At 31.6% G+C, this 20,769-nt stretch overlaps 1 protein-coding gene across 3 annotated transcripts in view; it reads left to right on the forward strand.

Annotated features, from left to right (window-relative positions):
• Positions 1-20,769, forward strand: part of GABRG1 (gamma-aminobutyric acid type A receptor subunit gamma1) — a 62,893-nt gene that overhangs the window by 33,149 nt on the left and 8,975 nt on the right. For 2 of the 3 annotated variants that reach the window (XM_016145831.2, XM_036227967.1), the window contains 5 exons: positions 6,111-6,331; positions 6,976-7,058; positions 10,302-10,439; positions 10,555-10,707; positions 13,730-13,941. In XM_016145831.2, the coding sequence (XP_016001317.1) occupies positions 6,111-6,331; positions 6,976-7,058; positions 10,302-10,439; positions 10,555-10,707; positions 13,730-13,941 (807 nt within the window). The remainder of the gene's footprint in view (positions 1-6,110; positions 6,332-6,975; positions 7,059-10,301; positions 10,440-10,554; positions 10,708-13,729; positions 13,942-20,769) is intronic. The other variant, XM_016145841.2, reaches the window with a different exon arrangement.

Raw genomic sequence — 20,769 nt, forward strand, 5'->3', positions numbered from 1 at the left:
TGAATTATTTGGTCAAAGAGAAATATCATATGGCTTCACTTATATGTGGAATCTAAAGAACAAAATAAATGAACAAACAAAATGAAAACAGACTCATAGAGAACAAACTGCTGATTGCCAGATGGGATGGAGGTTGGGGGTCTCGGTGAAAAAGGTGAAGGGATTAAGAAGTATAAATTGATAATTACAAAATAGTCATGGACCACAAGGATGTAAAGTACAGCATAGGGAATATAGTCAGTAATATCTAGTGTCAGATGTGTACTAGTAATTGGGGGGATCACTTTGTAAATTATATAAATGTTTAATCACTATGCTGAACACCTGCATAGTGGTTAAACATTTACATGGTACCTTCCAAGGGCTTTCAATGCTGAACTCAAAGTTATTAGGCAACCGCTTCAATTGTTTTATTTCTTAATATAAAATTTATTTACAGGAGGAAAGTGACAAATGCTCATGCTTCACAATAACATAAAAACACAACAAAACAATTTCTAAAAGAATCAGTTTAACACATGTAGAGGTACTTTAACATGGCCTAAGATAACTTCAGAGGGTTAATATTTCAGCATTTTAGAAGATTACATTCTAAAATTATATACATATGTTGAATGTTCAAAACAAAACTTTGAAATACACACACACACACAAACATGTTATCACATAGTGTTTAATATAGAGAACTTGTTTATAGAGACGTGTCAACAGTCTACATTGTTTAGTTCAATGAATACTGGACAAAAATCTTGCTATCTATGGATATTAAGTTCAAAATGTGTTTAAATACTCTAAAAGTCTTCATTTAAATATCTATTATTTTGTATAATGAGTATCTTTACCTATTTCTTCTTTTTCTTTTTGTTTCTTTTACTTTTTTATTCCAGTCAGAAATCTAGTGTATATTGCACGTAAATGCTTCAAAGAAGGGAATCTTAAGTAAAAAATTTCAAAACCTTTATAATTCAAGCTATTCATAAGAAAAGTACATTTTTTTTTTCTTTAACCCATTTCATGTTTGTTCCAAGAATACTCTCCAGTGGTGCTTGCAGATTCAGCGTTTACCCCAAGATAATTCGCAGATTACAGTTCTAATCTTACCCCAAAGTTCACCAATAAATATTTTGCTTTTATTATCGTTTTCACATCACTCTGGTATATTGATAGCCTTTGTAAACAAATGTCATTAGTCTATTTATAACATTCTGTTTTAGTAGTGACATTTCCATTTATAAAATATAGTAATTCTCAATTGCTGGAAATTTCAAATACTAGAAAACATAGCACTCTTATGTGTAATGTTAAATTAACACTAGCAGTGAGCCACCTTTTTTTTTTTTTTCTAAATGGGAAATGGGTTAAAAGAAAAATCAAAATTTTCAGACATCTCTCCAGAAGATTCTGATTCAGTAATTTAGGACAGGGATCTGAAATCAGAATTTTGAAAATGTTCTTCAGGGACTTTCAGTCATCTGAGTTTGGCAGCCACTGACTTAAACCATTTTCAACTATAAATTTATCAGGAATTAAGTGGAATTAATGAAAGTAACAAAGATACCTATAGATTGTAAATACTTTTATGAAGAAGGGTAACTGGAAGATCATGTCCATTTTATCAAATATAAAGATCTTTGTTTTTAGAACATTTCTTGAAAAGTTAATTTCTATAATTTATAATCATCAATCCTCAGAGCTGGGTAATAATCATAATAATGATTTTTCCTAGTGCCCTCATGTTTCTAGTGAGACAGAGTGACTTGTTTAACCTTATTCTAGTAAGTCACAGAATTGGAACTGACATGATATTCTGACTTCATTCAACCAATATTCTTTATACTATAACTTTCATTACAACTCACATTTTCAAAGTAACTTTTACTATATTACAACTTTTCACTACAACTCACACTTTTAATAAGTATTGGTTTCGTTTATTATCTGAAAACTATTTAAAATTATGTATACAATTAAAAGTTAATGCCCTATTGATTATTCTATGGATTATTATTATATATTTCTTAGTGCAAAGTTTTTTAATAATGTACTAAAGTTTTAGGTCTTAGATTGGAAATGGATTTGAACTAACATCAATTGCTCTACAGTTTAATTAAAATGTGAAGAAAAACTCATTTAAATGTCTTAACTTTTGACATTTTGCTATAATAAAAATTATAACAAATTTTTAGCTATAATTTAGAAATTGTGCAAGTGTGTGATAAGGCTTGAATTTTCTGGAAAGAGTACTCAGCTTGTGATATGCACAATTGGATTCAAACTACGAATGTAACTACTGGAACCAGTGCTTTCAACAGTAATGCAAGTGATGCCATCCTAATAGTATACTGACAATGTTGGAAAATTCTTCATTTTCTGCATTAAGTCTATGGACAGTGGTGAGAATATATAAAGTAGTAATAAACAATTTAAAGCATAAAACAAGCAGACTCATTCTAAATAAATCATCTTCAAATATAGGTTTTGTCTTGCTTAGATGGGTTTCTCTTGATGTATCAGATTTGTCAATTGGCTGCCTTTTCTCTGGCCATTCATGTTTTTTTCCTTTGTGCTTGATGCAGTGCTGTAGTGAGTCTAGAAAGCCTTTCTTCTGCCCTCTGGGTTTGTCTTTGTTTCACTTCAACTCCCCTAGTGGCAGAGGCTGAGCATTCCATGTGCATATCCATTTCATAATAACAGAGTGATGGGGAAAATTATTTGATGTCTACACATTGGGAAAGTCTTAGAGTTTGTTCAAGAAATTATCCTGCCATGTTATATTTGGTATCAGTTGGGCATAACTTTGATAAATGTTCCAAAAACATATGCAACTGAGAGAGGTTAAATTCACAAATTTATAAATGTTTAGAGGATCTTGTTGTTTAAAATGTCAAGATCCGAAGTAATTGATTTTTATGGTAGACTGATAAAAAGAGATGTTGACATGTCCATGACCTTTCCCATCTTACCAATGAATACCTTGAAGGAAGACAGTCCCACCTCTTATTCTCATGTAAATAGTACAGGGAATAGGCAATATTGTATGTTTAATCTTATGCAGTAATTTTAATGGAGGTAACTAACATTTTGAAATTGCTTTGCAAATAATTATATGGTTTATTTTGGGAGTCCTCCACATGAAAAGTAGAATTCAATATTTCATTACCTTTATTTCATATGAAATATCAAAGTTGAACCTGAGAACTTCTTGACAAGGTGATATCTGCATGGAAATATATGGTAATCCATATTTTCTGGTGTATATTTGGTATTTGAGAGGACTAATAAATAATTCTCCCACTTTTGTCCCTGTGCCTAAATTCTGAATCCACTGACAAATATTTACAGAAGGCAGGAAAAAGAAGATAAAACAAATAAACAAACAAATATTTCTTATCAATAAGATGGGGCTATAGAATAGAACTAGAGTGTGAGATGCAAATGACTTTGTCACCACTCCACTGCAACTGACTCCAACCCTCAGTTTACACTTTGAGGGAATTCATTCAGATCAAGTTTGAAGTGCAGAAAAAAATGACAAGAATTTACTGATAAACAATTTGTAATATATTAATTGATTCAGTTGAGAAATATGTAACAAATTTCACTGAGAAGTAGAATGAGTAACAAGTGGGACAAAATAAAAAGAGTGTATAGGTAACATGAACTGGGGGAATATATTACTTCCTACCACAGTGATTATTCAATTTATCTTATCTAACAAAGAAACACGTGCATGAATTTTATTAAGACTTTCTGAATACATAAATGCCCTTTCCTATTCTCATTGCTCTGCAATGGTTTATTTTATGTGTCAGTTTGGGTATACTATGTTACCCACATATTTGTCAAACACAAGTCTAGATGCTGCTGTAAAGGCTTTTTTAAAAGTAGGATTAACATTTAAATCAGTCAATTTTGAGTAAATAAAAATACCCTTCATAAGGTGAGTGGGCCTCATCCAATCAGATGAAGGCATTAAGAGAAAAGACTGAGGTCCCTTGAGTAAGAAGAGATTCTGTCTTTGGACTGCCTTTGACTCAAGACTAAAACATTAACTTTTCTGTGGTTGTTCAGCCTGCCAACCTACTCTGTGAACTACATTTGCATCTTTTCTCTACATGTCTATAGATTTAGTTATCCAATTACTGCTTACCATTATTTGGCTTACCATACTATTTTGGCCAAGTAAATAGAGAGTTTAGGGAGAGATTAATGTCAAGGTAAAATGACCACATCAAGATCAACTAAATCTCATGAAAAATTATGCATCCACAATAATTACTTAGGCAAGTCTGCATTTTGTGTAAAGTTTCTTCCATTGCTAGAAAGACAGTAATGTTGAATTAGATAGTACTTTTAAGTATGAGACATTGCATAATTGCCAAGGTGACAATGTTGTAGGAAGATTATTATATATACTTTCATCAATTATGATTTGAATTAATTGAGTTAGAAATCAAAATGGCTCACTTCTTCACCTTCATTTACTAATGCTGTTTTTTCAGCTTTCAAGAAGAGGAAGTACGTCTTAATGCACATTGGATATCAAATGTTAAATACACTGTTTCTTATCTCAAAATGTTTATCCTAGAAGCTATCACATTTTTTTTGTTCTGAGTGAATGGAAATTCCTGTTCATGTTTCTTTTGCTTATTTATTATGCAGATTATTTTAACCTCTTAATAGGAACATGAAGTACAAGAACACAGTTTGATCATTTACTGGAAATTGTACTAATATAAATGAGTAAACAAAATTGGATTTTGTGATTACGTATAAAATGGTACAAACTTAAACGACCTTATCTCAGTGAGACACTTATACAGAACTAGCAATTTAAAAGTGCTCAAAATTATTAACCTCTGTAAAGGGTTTGGGAAGGACAGATTTTCAAGACATATGGTCCATATCTTTCTCTTCTTGATCCTAGATAATTTTGAGTAAAAATTTGTCCACATTTTTCAAAGACTGCTTGGGAGAGCTTTACCGTTTGAAAGCCATAACTCTTTCAACAGTGATTAATTAGCACTTTTATAAACAGGTATTCTAAAGAAGGTACTGTCAGTTGCTAAGCAAGATTCACAGCTGCTTGCTGAATCCCACTGCTAGAAAAGTTAGTTCTCAAGTTCCACCTTTAATACTGTTAGGAATACTGCAGCCAAGTATACCTACCAAGCAGCATGAGGCTCCCTCTATCAACCAATGTTGGATCTTTGCCAAGCCATAATCACAGCAGATATGTAAGCTTCTGCCTTTATTTTAGGTAGTTCCTGCTCTTTGACTCCATACAAAAGAAAAATGTGATTAATTCTGGCACATCAGGTCTATTAACTACTCTTCCTAGAATCTACACATCTACTGATAATCTATTCATCGCAATGAATGCAAGACTTCTTTCTATTTGCATTTACTATTAAAACCAGAAACCATGTTACTAACACAGTTTACAGTGTTAGATTGTGAATAGTCAATTATTTGTGTCAGTTGAAGAGGCTGCTTGGAAAAAGGATAGTTTATTCTACAGAAAAAAACATCTGGTCTGAGAAGAAGTCAGGATAGAGATAAAAGGTAACTATTATGAAGCTACCCAAGAATAAAGTTTGTTTGTATGTGTGTGTGTGGCTGTCTGTGTGTGTATGTGCATTGGCTTTATAACATTTGAAAACAGTAGATCTAAGTAATTGTAATTAATTTTTTGGACAAAGAACAATGTAAGGGCTTTTTGATAATTCGGTGAATATTTGCATCTTAATTTGTACATATTTGTGATTTTTTTCTGTGACTTAAGTGCCATGTAAATATCAGAAAAATTAATATAATTATTAACATTAAGATAATTTGATTTTATATTTAAGGACTGTACACTATATATTATAAAATCTTAACTAAAATTTACAAAAAGTTAAAACCACACTGTATAGCAATAATTATTAAAAATTGTGGATTGCCTTTACATAAACCATGTAAGCAATTAAAGAAAGGTTAACAGTATGGCATACATTTTTCTCCAAAAAAGACTGAGCTTATGTGCTATTTACAGAAACTTTATAATATAAAAATTCAAACATCTAAGGAAACATCTAAAATAATGACTTTACTATTTTATCTTTTAGGAATACACAATTGATATAATTTTTGCCCAAACCTGGTTTGATAGTCGTTTAAAATTCAATAGTACAATGAAAGTACTTATGCTTAACAGTAATATGGTTGGAAAAATTTGGATTCCTGATACTTTCTTCAGAAACTCAAGAAAATCTGATGCTCATTGGATAACAACCCCTAATCGTCTGCTTCGAATATGGAATGATGGAAGAGTTCTATATACTCTACGGTAATACTATTTTAAAAAAATGGAATTGCTCTAATTTATTTTTTGTATTAATATTTGATCAACTTATAAATTTTCCTTTTTAAAGTTGCAAAGTAGGAAATATGGAGTTCCTTTTAAACACTAATATCTAAAATGGTGTGATATTTTGTAAACACTTAAGCTCAAAGTAGTGCTGATTTTTTAATGATGTAGTAAAACAACCTTACAAAAGGATTTCATGAATGTTGTTAACATGTAAGCTTCAAGTTTATTCAGTTCATCATCTTGAACATATCTGTTTATTAAGAATAATCCTCAATGGAAAGATTTTCATGAAAAATTAAGGAAAACACAGTCACCCTACTTAACCATGTACACTTTGTTAATTGTGTGTATGCATGCACATGTGTGTTTGTTGATCTCCTGAAGTACACAATTTTTAACCATAAACAGAGATTATACTAAATGTATACCAGCTGGAGAGGAAACTGTTAGAATTTTCTTCTCATTATTATCACTTAAGACTTTGAGATTTTGAAGTTTTATTTTCTAAAATATCAAAGTTTATTAGTATAGGCCAAAATCATATTTGAAATTAAAGGAAAAGACTTCCAATGCTTGACATTATTTCTCAGTTTTTAATAGTTATTTTTCCATCTAAATAGATTGACAATTAATGCAGAATGTTATCTTCAGCTTCATAACTTTCCAATGGATGAACATTCCTGTCCACTGGAATTTTCAAGCTGTAAGTAATAAAATACATGACAACTTTATATAATTTTAGCCTCAGGTACTGTTTATTTAAAAATATAAAATAAAAGTGCTAAAATACAATTTTTATGGTTTTTAGAAATGTATTAATTCAGAATATATTTATTATGTTCAACTCTCTTAGATAAAAATAATTATAAGTGAAATATTTATTTCTTCCTTTGAACTGTAAAAATATGACAAAAATACTTTTCGAATGTATATATTTTTTATATCATTCTTTGCAAATTTTAGTTATATCCAAGTGCCCTTTTTGTATTTTGATTTAATAAAGGAGTACTTAAGATAGGTTTGCATTAAAGTATTTTTGCACTGTCATGACTAAAGAATTGCTTAAGATTTTATTCATCTTTCTGAGGCAAGATTTAACTTTATTAGATTTTAAAATGTTACAAAATTGATTTGATGAAGAGTATTTACTACATGAATAGCAAATATTTGCAAAGAGCTTAATGAGTTGAAAAGCCAAGGTAGAAATGTTTTTAAAAAAAAAAAAAAGAATGAAATACAGAGAAATGATTAGGGCTAAAACCTTTAATATAAAACCCTAGTATTTTGTTCCAAGGAAATGATTAGAATCTTTCTGCATCAATAACAATTTATTTTATGTATACTAAAATATTTATTGCCACGTATATTATTATAAATATAAAATGTAAAATGAGTTTTTAAAATGATATTACCTATACTCACAAATTATCTAAGGCCATTTTTCTTCTGTTGAAACTTGAATTTTTAATATATTACATTCTAGAATCTTTCACAGTAGATTGTAAGTATTCATAAGTCTTATCTTTCTTCATTTATGAAATTCTCAAATATGTGTTGCTTTTATTAATGATTTTCTTGACTTTTATTAATAATTTTTGTCTCATCAAAATATCTTTTTAATTTATAATCTCATTTCTCATATTAGCTTCTCAGTAAATAAAACAGCCAAATTATAGCAGAGACTTAATTAATAAAAACACTTAAGGAACAATTAATATGCAAATGTTTGAAGATGTAGCAATTATTGTGTTCTACTCTAGGTACCGTGCCTAAATTATTTTTTGTGATACGGCCATTATTGGGAATTAATAATCTATCCTTAATGCAATTGGGTACCACCGACATTAACAAAATAATGTTTTCTTCGGGCACTCTATAATGGGTCCAGTAGACAATTAAGCCTTCTACATCTAATATTTTACAACAAATATATTTGGAATATTTTATTACAACTCTCATTTTCAAATTATCGTGAGATTTAGAGTAGTTAAGTAACTAGCTCACTGTTTTTATTTCCGCCTACACATCTATGTAATGTGACTACATTTTATTGCCTCTATAATGATAATAAAAAGGAAAACAATAAATTTGGAAAAGCAAGATGGATAGAACTTGACAGAACAAGAGAGGAAAGATGGAAAAAGAGAAGAGAAAACAGAGTCTTAAACAGGTCTGTGGAGAGATGACAGCTGTTTCATTGCATGGCTAATGAGGGAATCTTGGTGCAAAATGATACAGTGTTATGGAAATTTTTAAAGTTAATATTGAATTCTGTTCCTGTAATATAATACACTGACTCTTCTGTTGAAAACAACTTAAAACTTTATATTATTACAATATTCTCAAAAACATATTAGTGATCACTAAGAAGAAATTTTCTGCCACAAAAATCCACTTAAAAAATTGAAGCCAGAAAGAAAAATTTGCAGCCAATTTTGACCTGAGGACACTTGCTGAGCAAGGTAAATTTAAGCTTTGATTTCGACAGCCTCATGGATTGGATATCTAATAGAACATAATCTCTACGTATAGTTGGGTTACAAAAGGCCGGACACATACGATGACCTGAAGATTCCCCTCCCCACACTGCCATGTACACACACATACACACACACACACAACACACACACACACCACACACACACACCACACACACACACACACACACACACCCTCAACCAGTAAAGTCTAAAAGCAACATTATCTCTGCAATCATCATACCAAGATGAAACAACTCCTTAAGAGAATTAATTAACGAGCCTGCCCTCGCAAGAATTTAGAGCCCAATTTTCCTTCTCTTGATTGGTCCAAAAAGCCTTCATGGATTTTGCTGACATGTGACAGAGACATATCCTTTTTGAAAAGATGCACATCAGTTCTAGATAGTTATAAAGAAGACAAAGACATTTTCAACGCAAATAAGCGTGTATCTAGAATATAGAAAGAATTTAGACAAAAAGGAAGAAATAATAAGAGAAAATTCAATAAAATAATGGACAATGGAACAAGTAGTTATCCAAAGTAGAAACCCAATACTCTAATAAAGATATGAAAAATTTCTGGGTTTCATTCATAATCAGAAAAATATGAAATAAAATACACCCTACAGGCCAGTAAAAATAAAGAAGATTGTCCACATTGAATTTAATGAGAAAATGGATCCACATGTATTTTCACACTGGCTGATGAGAAAATAGCTTGGTATATTTTTTATGGAAAAAAGCCTCGCATTATCTCATAAAGTGGAAATTATATGTAACACATGACACAGCTACCCTATACCCAGGTGTACGTCCCAGAGAAAGCTTTACATAGGTGTTTTGTGAGTCATGTACAATGATATTATTAGCATCAATGTTAGTAATAGCCAGCAGGAAACATTACAAGTGTCTACAACAGTAAAATAGATAAATAAATTTTAGTACATTTTTACAATGCAACACATTTAATATAGCTACATACGACAGCATGGATAACTATTATAAATGTGATATTAAAAGAAGTAAAATATAAAATAATTCACCCGATAGAGCAGCTATCAAGCAGAGTTCAAAAAAAACCTAAATGAAGCTAATTTTTTCAGAAATGCACATCAGAACATCTATAACAAGAAAAACAAGGGAAGAATTATCACAGAAATCAGGTTAGTGGTTACCTCTAGTTGGGAGAGGAAAGGTTATATTGTAGTGGATGCATGAGTTTTCCTATATGCTAATAAGGTTCTATTTCTTGATTTAAGTGGAGTTACATGAATTATCATTATTTGATCATTCTATGATTATTCTTTAAACTATACACATGTATTTATGCAGTATTTTCTATATACTTAATGTATATTAAAATACAAAAATTAAGAAAAAATTAAAAAAAATTTTTTTAGATTATTCCAACACTAATAGATTTGGATCTTGTTAATCTATATATTTTCTTATGATTTTTTGTCTAGATGGATATCCTAAAAATGAAATTGAGTATAAGTGGAAAAAGCCTTCTGTAGAAGTAGCTGATCCTAAATATTGGAGATTATATCAGTTTGCATTTGTAGGGTTACGGAATTCAACTGAAATTTCTCACACAATCTCTGGTAAGAAAGAAACACAAATTAATGAATCAAATGGCATTTATATGTAAGTCTATGAATTGAAATGTATAGTTTTATATATTTTTATATCTAAAATAAAACATTTTTTTCCTTCCAGGAGATTATATTATTATGACAATATTTTTTGACCTGAGCAGACGAATGGGATATTTCACTATTCAGACCTATATTCCATGTATTCTGACAGTTGTTCTTTCTTGGGTGTCTTTTTGGATCAATAAAGATGCGGTACCTGCAAGAACCTCACTGGGTATGACTATAGTATCATAGGACTTTTACAAATATTTTAATGTGGTAAAAGTTTAAAGTTGAATATATTAGAATATTCTTTTGCACTACAATCGCAGATTAACAAATTCTCTGGTTCAATATGATGTTGAAAAAAAAACATGAAAAACAAGTCAGAAATAGAATTGTAAAGAAGTTGAAATTTCAGAAAATGTTTTCCTGATAATAGGGGTCAAAAAAAGCATAAATGCACAGCAAGAATTTTCAATTGAAAATCATACATAATCCCTGAATCTTAATTTAGCCAACATTTTCAGTCACTTTTCATCAAGATTTTATTTTATTTTATTTTATTTTTTTAGCCGAATCACTTATAGCAAGCATTTATTGACTGGTGTGTGTTTAGAAGGCTTTGAAGTGCTTTGCTCTTACAATGGTGCTAATGAATAGTCAGCTGTTCTAAAGGGCAGGTCACTGAAAGACACAGGAAGCTTCTAGGCTTCTGTAATCTATAAAATGTGTAATTAGTCTGTGAATATTTTGAGAGTTCCCTGTTCAATAACACTGATTAAAAGGGTAATTTGTAATTCACACTTGATAGAGTAGACTTTTGTTTTCCTTCTTTTGCATCTATTGCAATAATCAAAATCATATAAGAAAATGCATCTAATTACTATACATTTGTTCAAAAGAATAACTTACATTTATGTATTGATATACAAAAGCAAGTTATTGGTCAATTGATTCATTCCCAAGATCAGTGAAAGATGTGAATAACATTACTGATAATTGCTTCTTACAAAGCATAAAGAAAGTTAAGGTGTTTTTTTTTTTTCAACAGTGAAGAAGATTTCATGTGATTGATAGCTGGCAAATAACTCCATTTAATAAATGCAGTAAAATGCAAGTCATATAAAAGTAGCAAGATAAAGCCTGAGGCAACTAGCTCTATAGTTGAAAATGCAGTTCCCTTGAGAGTCTAAACAGAGGTGTAAAGCTAAGGAATAAAATGCACTCATATGTGAGTTTTGTTTCCCATTTAAACAATTATTATTATTATTTCAAGTTACTTTTTGTGCCAAAGTAAATTGTTTTAGATTATATGATACTTTAAATAGGACTTAAAAGTTATATTTTTGCTTTTAAACATTATTTTTATTTTTTTTCAAAAGAGAATTTGAATGAATTATTTCTACCATTAGGTCTGTACAAAGCCAAAAACTATATGCCATAGTATCATGAAAGAGGATAACCAATGTGGAATTATGTTTTTGAATGAAGTCATATGTTTAATATTAGCATATCAACTGTAAAGATAAGTGATATCCAGATCTAACTTGAAGAATATTTCTTATAATTGCGAATCATATGTAGTTGGAGGATCAGGGTTTATTTTTTTAAAGTAGGTATCTATCTATTGTCTGTCTAGCTAGCTAGCTAGCTGAAAGACAATTTTCTGAGCTCATTGATTTAACATTGCATTTTGACAAACATTTACTACATGTTTTTTATGAAACAAGCAGTGTTCTAGATGCTTCAGTATTAACAGTGAATAATAGTTACAAAATCCTCATGCTGATGGCATTTATGTTTTAGTGGGCTAATGGTTAATGTACAAATATAAAAAGCATATAATAAAATGTCAGTGAGTAATGAAGTCTATAAAGAGAAAACAAAATAAATAGCTAAATTTACCTCCATGACTTTCAATCCATCATATCTGTGTCATCTCTAATTTTTTTCAATCCTAAGTGATAATGAGAATTAGAGTAGATTAGACAAGAAGATATTGATAACATGTGTAGCCGTGACACAGGGGGCCTAAGATTAGCAGTTATAAGAAAGCCATGGGTAAAGACGAACACACTTCCCCAAAGGTACACACGTAGGGTTGAGGCCCCGAGAGATATCCAAGTTTATATGTAGAATTCTTCAAAAAATGGAAATTTACTCTATGTTGTTAAAGTATTTCCTTGATATAATTTTGCCTGTATTTCTTAATTAAACTTTGAAATTAAAATATAGGGTTTATTCAAGTTATTATATAAAAAAGCTGTACTAGTTGGATTCATTTTAACTGGATATGACAGAAAACCTCAAATCACTATAACTTAAATCACTGTAGGTAGATGACTATTTGTTTTTCACATAAAAAAAGTTCAGAGATAAGTAGCCAAAGGGTAATTTCAGTATGAAGTATTTAGACTCCTTCTAACTTAATGCTGTGTTGTGGGTGATTTTAGTTCTCATGATCACTTAATATTCTAAGATGGTGCTGGTACTTTAGCAGTATATTCTTGTAGGAAACTATGAGGAAGAGGAAAAGAAGGGTACTTCTTGTCTCTTTAATGCCATCTTTTTTTTTTAAATGAGATATAATTGACATGTAAATTATATTAGTTTTAGGTATACAACATGATTTGGTATTTGTATATGTTGTAAAATAATCATCACAATAAGTCTAGTTAACATCCATCACCATACATAGTTACATAATCTTTATTGTTGTGATGAAGACTTTTAAGATCTACTCTCTTAGCAACTTTCAAATATGCAATACAACAATTGTCAACTACAATCACCATGCTGTATATTATATCCCCATAACTTATTTGTTTTAGAACAAGAAGTTTATACCTTTTGACTCCCTTTATCCATTTTTAATGCCATCATTTGGATGTTGCTTATACTTTTGACTTAATTCTTCTTAGCTAGATCTCAGCCTGTGGCCTACACATAGCTGAGAGAAGGTAGCAAAGAAAGCTGTCCTTCTGGGCAGCCTCATGACAGCTGAAAATGAAATGATCTGTCATTATGGAGAAAGGAAGAATGGGTACAGGGAGTCAACTACTTTCAGTCCACGAATTTAGATGATTAAAACACAAAGGGCTATAGTTACTGGTATTTTTTTTTCTGTAAATTACAGTAATCATACCCTTTTGTTTCCATTGTTTATTTCCGCCCACATTATTGCCAAATCAGATAAAAGAATCCAAATGGCCTGTTAAGTTATTTTTCATCTTCTATTGTTTCCCTCCGTCCAGGTATCACTACAGTTCTGACTATGACAACTCTGAGTACAATAGCCAGGAAGTCATTACCTAAGGTTTCTTATGTGACTGCGATGGATCTCTTTGTTTCTGTTTGCTTCATTTTTGTTTTTGCAGCCCTGATGGAATATGGCACATTGCATTATTTTACCAGCAACAAACAAGGAAAGACTACTAGAGACAGAAAGCTAAAAAACAAAGCTTCGGTATGTTAAAATTTTCTATTTTATAAACAGCAACTTACTATTAGAAATACTATTTTGAATACTATGTTATACTTGCTTAGACTAATATGGATGCTTGAGTTACCCTAAAAAAAGATCAATAAAATTAAGATGAAACTGGACTATCTAACATTGCCCACTAAGGAAAGTGTATTTACATTTCCCCTAAGAAAAGACTCTTGGACAACTTTTCTCTAAGTGGTAGATTCTTGTACCTAAGAAATTACTTAAGATCACTCTTTAAAGAGATTTTATATTTGTGGGAGGATGTGAAATTCTAATAACAGATGGCCCCAGAAAATTAACTCTTTAGAGATAAAAATCTCTCTTTAATGTCAGTATTTAACTATGTTTGAAAGTTATGGCTATAAAGTTCTTTTTCATTTCTGCATAATAGTACTATCTTATCCTCCCTTTCCTATCATAAATCTATCTTAAGTTATATTATATCAAGTTGATATATTAGAATTGATTCTTAGATACTGAAGTTTTGGATGATTGACTATAATTTGTTATAGTGGTAATTATAAAGTCTTAAAGCAATATCTAACATTTACTGAGTATGCCAGACACTCCCCTATGTATTTCACATGTGTGATTTCATTTATACTCATAAGTATGAGCTCAGTAATTTGCACAAGAACAGCCTTAGGAAGTAAAGGATCCCAGATTCAAACCCAGAACTTTTTTGGTACCAGAGCTTATAATCCTTCCTTTTTATTTTCTGTTCTCATAGAAATTAGAAAAGTAAACACCTGTTTCTTCAATATTAATTTTAAAAAGGGAGGGGGAGGTTTCATTGCTGACTCTAAAAAATGTTTTCAAAGAAGATTTGTTCTAGAATACCCAAATAAATAGGAACTGTATAAAATAGTTATGTAAGAGTGGCAAGCTCGTATGCCTATCATAGAACGTATTTAATGAGGCTTAGAGTTTTTCATATTATCTTCTAACTGCAAGTTCTAGGATTCAATGTTTTTCTTCCTCTCCTCATTTTTTATTAGTTTATAAAACTTGGCCACACTAATAAATTATATTTTACTTTTCATTTTACACTTCAAGGACCAAATCCTTATGAATTTGCTTTCAGATTCCCACAATATTCAAAGAAAGCAGAAAACATTAGTGGCAGTACACATTTAAGAACTTACATTGTAGAATGAGCCTGCGACTTTCTCAAGTGGACAGTATTTCAACTTACCCATAGGACATATTATGACTCCTAAATAGACGAATCATCAAAGGGGAATGATGTCAACTTTAATATCTATGTGTGAAATTTTAGGTAAAGAAAAAAATACAGGTTTCCTACTATTGGTATTTTGATAAGGATTACAATAAATCTATGCATTGCTTTGGGTATTATCTACATTTTAACAATGTTAATTTTTCTTATCCAGGAGATTCCATTTATTTATATCTTCTTCAATTTCTTTCTTCAGTGTCTTATAATTTTCTGAATACAAGTCTTTTATCTCCTTGGTTAAATTTATTTCTGGGTATTTTTGATGAATTTTTAAATGGAATTATTTTCTTAATTCAGCTTTCTGATAATTCATTACTGGTATATAAAAATGTAACCAATTTCTGAATATTAATTTTGTATCCTGCTTCTTTACTGAATTTATTTCTTAGTTCTATTAGTTTTTTGGTGGAATCTTTAGGATTCTTTATATATAATATCTTTTCATTTGCAAATAATGACAATTTTACTTCTTTTTTTTCCAGTTTGGATATGTTTTATTTATTTTTCTTGTCTGATAGCAGCAGCTAGGACTTCCTATACTATGTCGAATGAAAGTGGTGAAAGTGAACATCCTGGTCTTATACCTGATCTTAAAAAAATGCTTTTAGCTTTTCCTTATTGAATATGACATTAGCTGTGAATTTGTCATATATTGCTCTTATTGTGTTGAGATATGTTCCCTCTATTTCCCTTTGGCTGAAAGTTTTTATCATAAATTGATGCTGGATTTTGTGAACTAATTGATCTACATCTATTGATATGATCATATGATCTTTATCTTTCATTCTAGTATATTAACTGATTTGCATAGTATATTAACTGATTTGCAGATAGTGAGCCTACATTGCATCCCAAGACTAAATCCAACTTAATCATGGTGTACGTTCTTTTCAATGTATTGCTGAACTTAGTTTGCTAATATTTTCCTGAAGATTTATTTGTGCTTCTGTGTTCATCAGAGATATTGGCCTGTAATTTTCCATAATTTTTTTTGTAATGTTTTTGTCTGGTTTTGGAATTAGGGTAATGGTGGCCTTGTAAAATGAGATTAGAGCCTTCCATTGTCTTGAATTATTTTTAATACCTTGAGAAGGATAGTTGTTAATTCTTTTTGAATGTTTGGTATAATTCTTCTTTGAAGCCATTCAGTCCAAGTCTTTTGTTTCTGCTTTGAGTTTATTAGTAGCAACTGATGTGTTTAGATATTCTATTTCTTCTTGATTCAGTTTTAGAGGATTTTATGTGTCTAGGAATATATCCACTTATTTCGGATTGTCCAATTTATTGGCATATAATTGTTCATAGTTATTTTCTTATAATCCTTTGTATTTCTGTGATGTCAGTTGTCACTTCTTTTTTATTTCTGATTTGAGTCCTCTACCTTTTTTTTCTTTATAGGTCTTGTTAAAAGTTTATCGATTTTGTTTATCTTTTCTAAGAATGAGCTCTTAGTTTCATTATTTTTTTTAGATTCTATTTTGTTTATTTAGCTCTGATCTTTATTATTTTCTTCTCACTGGTCTTTTTTTTCTAGTTCCTTTAGGTGTAATATTAATTTGTTTATTTGAGTTTTTTCTTATTCTTTTAGGTAGGCTTGTATGCTGCGAATCTCTTAGGACTGCTTTCACAGTGTCCCATGTATTTCGAATCGCTGTGTTTTCATTTTCAATTTTTTCTAGGTATCTTAATTATCTCCTTGATCTCTTTGTTAACCCATTTATTATTTAGTGACATGTCATTTAGTCACCATGTGTTTGTATGTTTTTCATTTTTTTTCTCATAATTTGTTTCTAGTTTCATACCATTGTGGTCAGAGATGATGCTTGATATGATTTTGATCTTCTTAAATTTATTGAGACTTGCTTTATGACATAAACTGTGGACTATCCTGAAAAACGTCTCATGTGTACTTGAGAAGAATGTATATTTTGCTGCTTTGGAGTAAAATTCTCTAAAAATATCAATTAAATCCATCTGGTCTAATGTGTCATTTAAGGCTGTTGTTTCCTTGTTGATTTTCTGTCTTAAAGATCTATCCCTTGATGTCAATAGGCATTAAATTTCCCTCCTATGATTATATTACTGTCAATCTCTCCTTTTATGTCAGTTAATATACGCTTTATGTATTTAGGTGCTCCTATGTTAGGTGCATAAATATTTACGAGGGCTATATCCTCTTGTTGGATTAATCCCTTTATCATTATGAAATAGCCTTTTTTTGTTTCTCATTATAGTCTTTGTTTTAAACTCTCAGTGATCCTACCCCAGCTATTTTTTTCATTTTTGTTTCCATGAAATATCTTTTTCTATCCCTTTACCATCAGTTTGTGTATCTTTTTATCTAAAGTGGATCTCTTGTAGACGGCATATGTATGGATCGTCTTTTCTTATCCTATGTCTTTTGACTGGGGCATTTTTAAAGTGATTATTGATAGGTACCTAGTTATATCATTTTATTATTCATATTTATGTTATTTATTTTTATTCCCCTTTTTTTTTATAAAGTCTCTTCAACATTTGTTTGTAATACTGGCTTGGTGGTGATAAGTTCATTTAGCTTTTTTCTTATCCGTGAAGCTTTCCATTTAATTTTTATTTTTCTATTAGAGTTGACATTTGATATAATTTTATATTAGTTTCTTAGAAGCTCTTTATCTCTTCTGAAATTTTAAATGATAGCTTTGCTGGGTAGGGCAGGCTGGGTTGTAGGTTCTTGCTTTTCATCACTTTGAATATCTTGTGCGAATCCTTTCAGACATGCAAAGTTCTTGTTGAGAAATCAGCTGACAGTCTTATACAATCTCCTTCTTAGATAGCTAACTGCCTTTTTTTTTTTTTTTTTTACTACTTTTAAGATTCTCTCTTTGTCTTAAAACTTCACTATTTTAATTATGATGTGTCTTGGTGCGGACCCGTTTGAATTAATCTTGTTTGGGACTCTCTGAGGTTCCTGGACTTGTATGTATATTTCCTTCACCATGTTAAAGAAGTTTTTCATCATTATGTCTTCCAATAAATTCTCAATCCATTGGTTTCTCTCTTCTCTTTCTGGTACTCTTATGATGCACGTATTTTTATGTTTGATATTGTCCCAGAGGTCCCTTAAACTATCTTAAGATTTTTAAAATTCTTTTTTCTTGTCGGTGTTTGGATATGGTGTTTTCTACTTTCTTGTCTTCCAAATCACTGATTTCATCCTCTGCCTCATCTAATCCACTGTTGATTTCTTCTAGTGCACCCTTCATTTTAGATATTGTATTTTTCATTTCTGACTGTTTTTATTAATTTTTCTCCTTTTTTATGCTTACTATTCTTTTGTTACATGGATGCTAAAATTCCTTTAGAATCTTTATAACCAGCATGTTGAACTCTATATATGGTAGTTTGCTTGCCTCCATTTCATGTAGTTCTTTTTCCAGAGTTTTCTTCTGTTCTTGAATTTGGAGCATGCATCTTTGTTTTCTCATTTTGTTTGCCTCTCTGGGTTCATTTCTATGTATTACATAGATTTGCCATGTCTCTCAGTCTTGGCTGGGTGGCCTTACATAGAAGGTGACCTGTGTGGCCCAGTCTCCTTGATCACTTGCACTGTGTGCTCCACAAATGTCTCATGTGTGGTTTGTGTGTGCCCTCCTGTTGTAGTTGAGTCTTGATTTCTGTTGGCCCATCAGTGGGTGGCTTGACCATCAGGCTTATTGTGAGGATTGACTATAACCATAGTGTATAAGCTGTTATGCATGGTGCTGACCCCATAAAGGAGGACTTGTCCACATAGGTTTTGGTGCCTGCCCAGACCACTCTTTAGAAATGCTACTTTAGGGCTAATCAGGTGGTACTTTGTTGTGGTCTGAAGCCACTGAATATGAGCATTGGTTTTGTGGCCTCCTGAAAGGGGCAACTATGGAGGCCAGGGTCAGCTGCTGCCTGTGATCAGCTCAGGGCTATCTGATAAAAGCTACAAAGCTATCTATGGTTGGTCACTGCCTGTGCTGGACCTAAATTTGCAGAGGAAAGGCCATGCTGAGAACCAAGGCCAACTGTCATGAGTACCCAGCCTGGGATAGCTCAGCAAAAGGCATAGGACATCCCAAGGACTGCTGCCACCAGCCTGCTACCTGTAAGGCTCAGCCCCTGAAAGAGCCTCAGGCAATAAGGGAGTTGGGTAAGGTGGGGTCTCAGGGTGTTATCAAATAGAGCAAGTGGTGTTCACTAGGTTAGTATAGATATAGATTTGAAGTCAGTGCTGAACCTGTAGCCACTTGCAAAAGTTTCTGATCATATAGAGGCCAAGAATTGCCCACCTGGGCCCTTGTATCCTGAAGAGTTCTCCAAGTAAGTCTGCAGTGTGGAACAACTCTGTCTGCCTACTGGCTGTTGGCCATCAAAAATGCCTCTGGTAGTATGTAGGTTGGGTGGCGCAGGGTCCCAGGGAGTCACCATGGTGGAGCCAGCAGAGTTCAATAGGCCTATGCCAATTCACATTTTATCGTGAGAAAATGGTGCCCTCCTCCTACAAGCAACATGAGAGGTGTGCTCAACACAGAAATAACTATGGCCGTCTCTCCAACCCTCAACCTGAAGCTGCTCAACTCAATCTCTTCCTGTATGACTCCAGTGCTGCCCCTCTATCAGAGCCCAGGGCAAGTGCTTGAAAGATTCTGTGTGCAGGCTCTTTAAAAGGAAAGCCTGAGTTTCTTGCAGCCTTCCATCTCAGTGGATGGATTCCCTGCTGATTTTCACAGCCAGATGTTGTAAGGGCTTCTCTTCCCAGCCCTGGTGCTCTTGGCTGAGACCCATAGCTCTTCAGGGGGGACCTCAGCCACACACATGGGACACTCATGGAAATAACCCTGCTGATTCTCATGTAGATGAGGGCCAACTTGTTTTACATCCCTGCCCCTCCTAGTCTAGAGGTAGCTTCTTTATATCTTTATAGTTATACTTTTTTAATTCAGCTAGTCTTCAGATGGCTCTCCAGGTTGATTGTTCTATAATTTAGTTGTAATTTTAATGTGGTTATGAAGAAAGTAAGCACAGTGTTTACCTACTTGGCCATCTTAACCAAAACCTTTTAGTGACTTTTGTAATAACAAAAAAATAATATATTTTCAGCATATACAAAGTCTATTTCTATTAACATTTACCACTTATTAGAGTGTAGTTTCTTTCAACTTATAAATTTTTGATGTTTCAGAGAGGTAGCAAGAAATTGGAAAATTGTCAATTTAAAGTATCACTGCAATAGAGCTCTCCATGATTTTGACCTCTAGAGATTAGTCCATTTTTGTGCACTTTAGTATTTAATCATCCCTTTCATGTACTATTGATACCTTCTGACAAACACACTATATTTCTATTTTTGGCAGTTCCGAATGATATATAGAATGCATTTTATTGAATGTAACATTGAAATTCCCAACTAACAAACTTGTATTTTAATTACTTTTCTGATTAGCATTTGAATTATACTATTTAAGTATTAAGTGACAAGGAAATGAGTACCAATTTGTCTCATTTCTGTACATAATTTTAGTGTTCCACTAAAATTTAGGAGTCTAGTAAAA

This window comes from Rousettus aegyptiacus, unplaced genomic scaffold, assembly GCF_014176215.1.
Source record: "Rousettus aegyptiacus isolate mRouAeg1 unplaced genomic scaffold, mRouAeg1.p scaffold_m13_p_10, whole genome shotgun sequence".
NCBI lineage: Eukaryota > Metazoa > Chordata > Mammalia > Chiroptera > Pteropodidae > Rousettus > Rousettus aegyptiacus.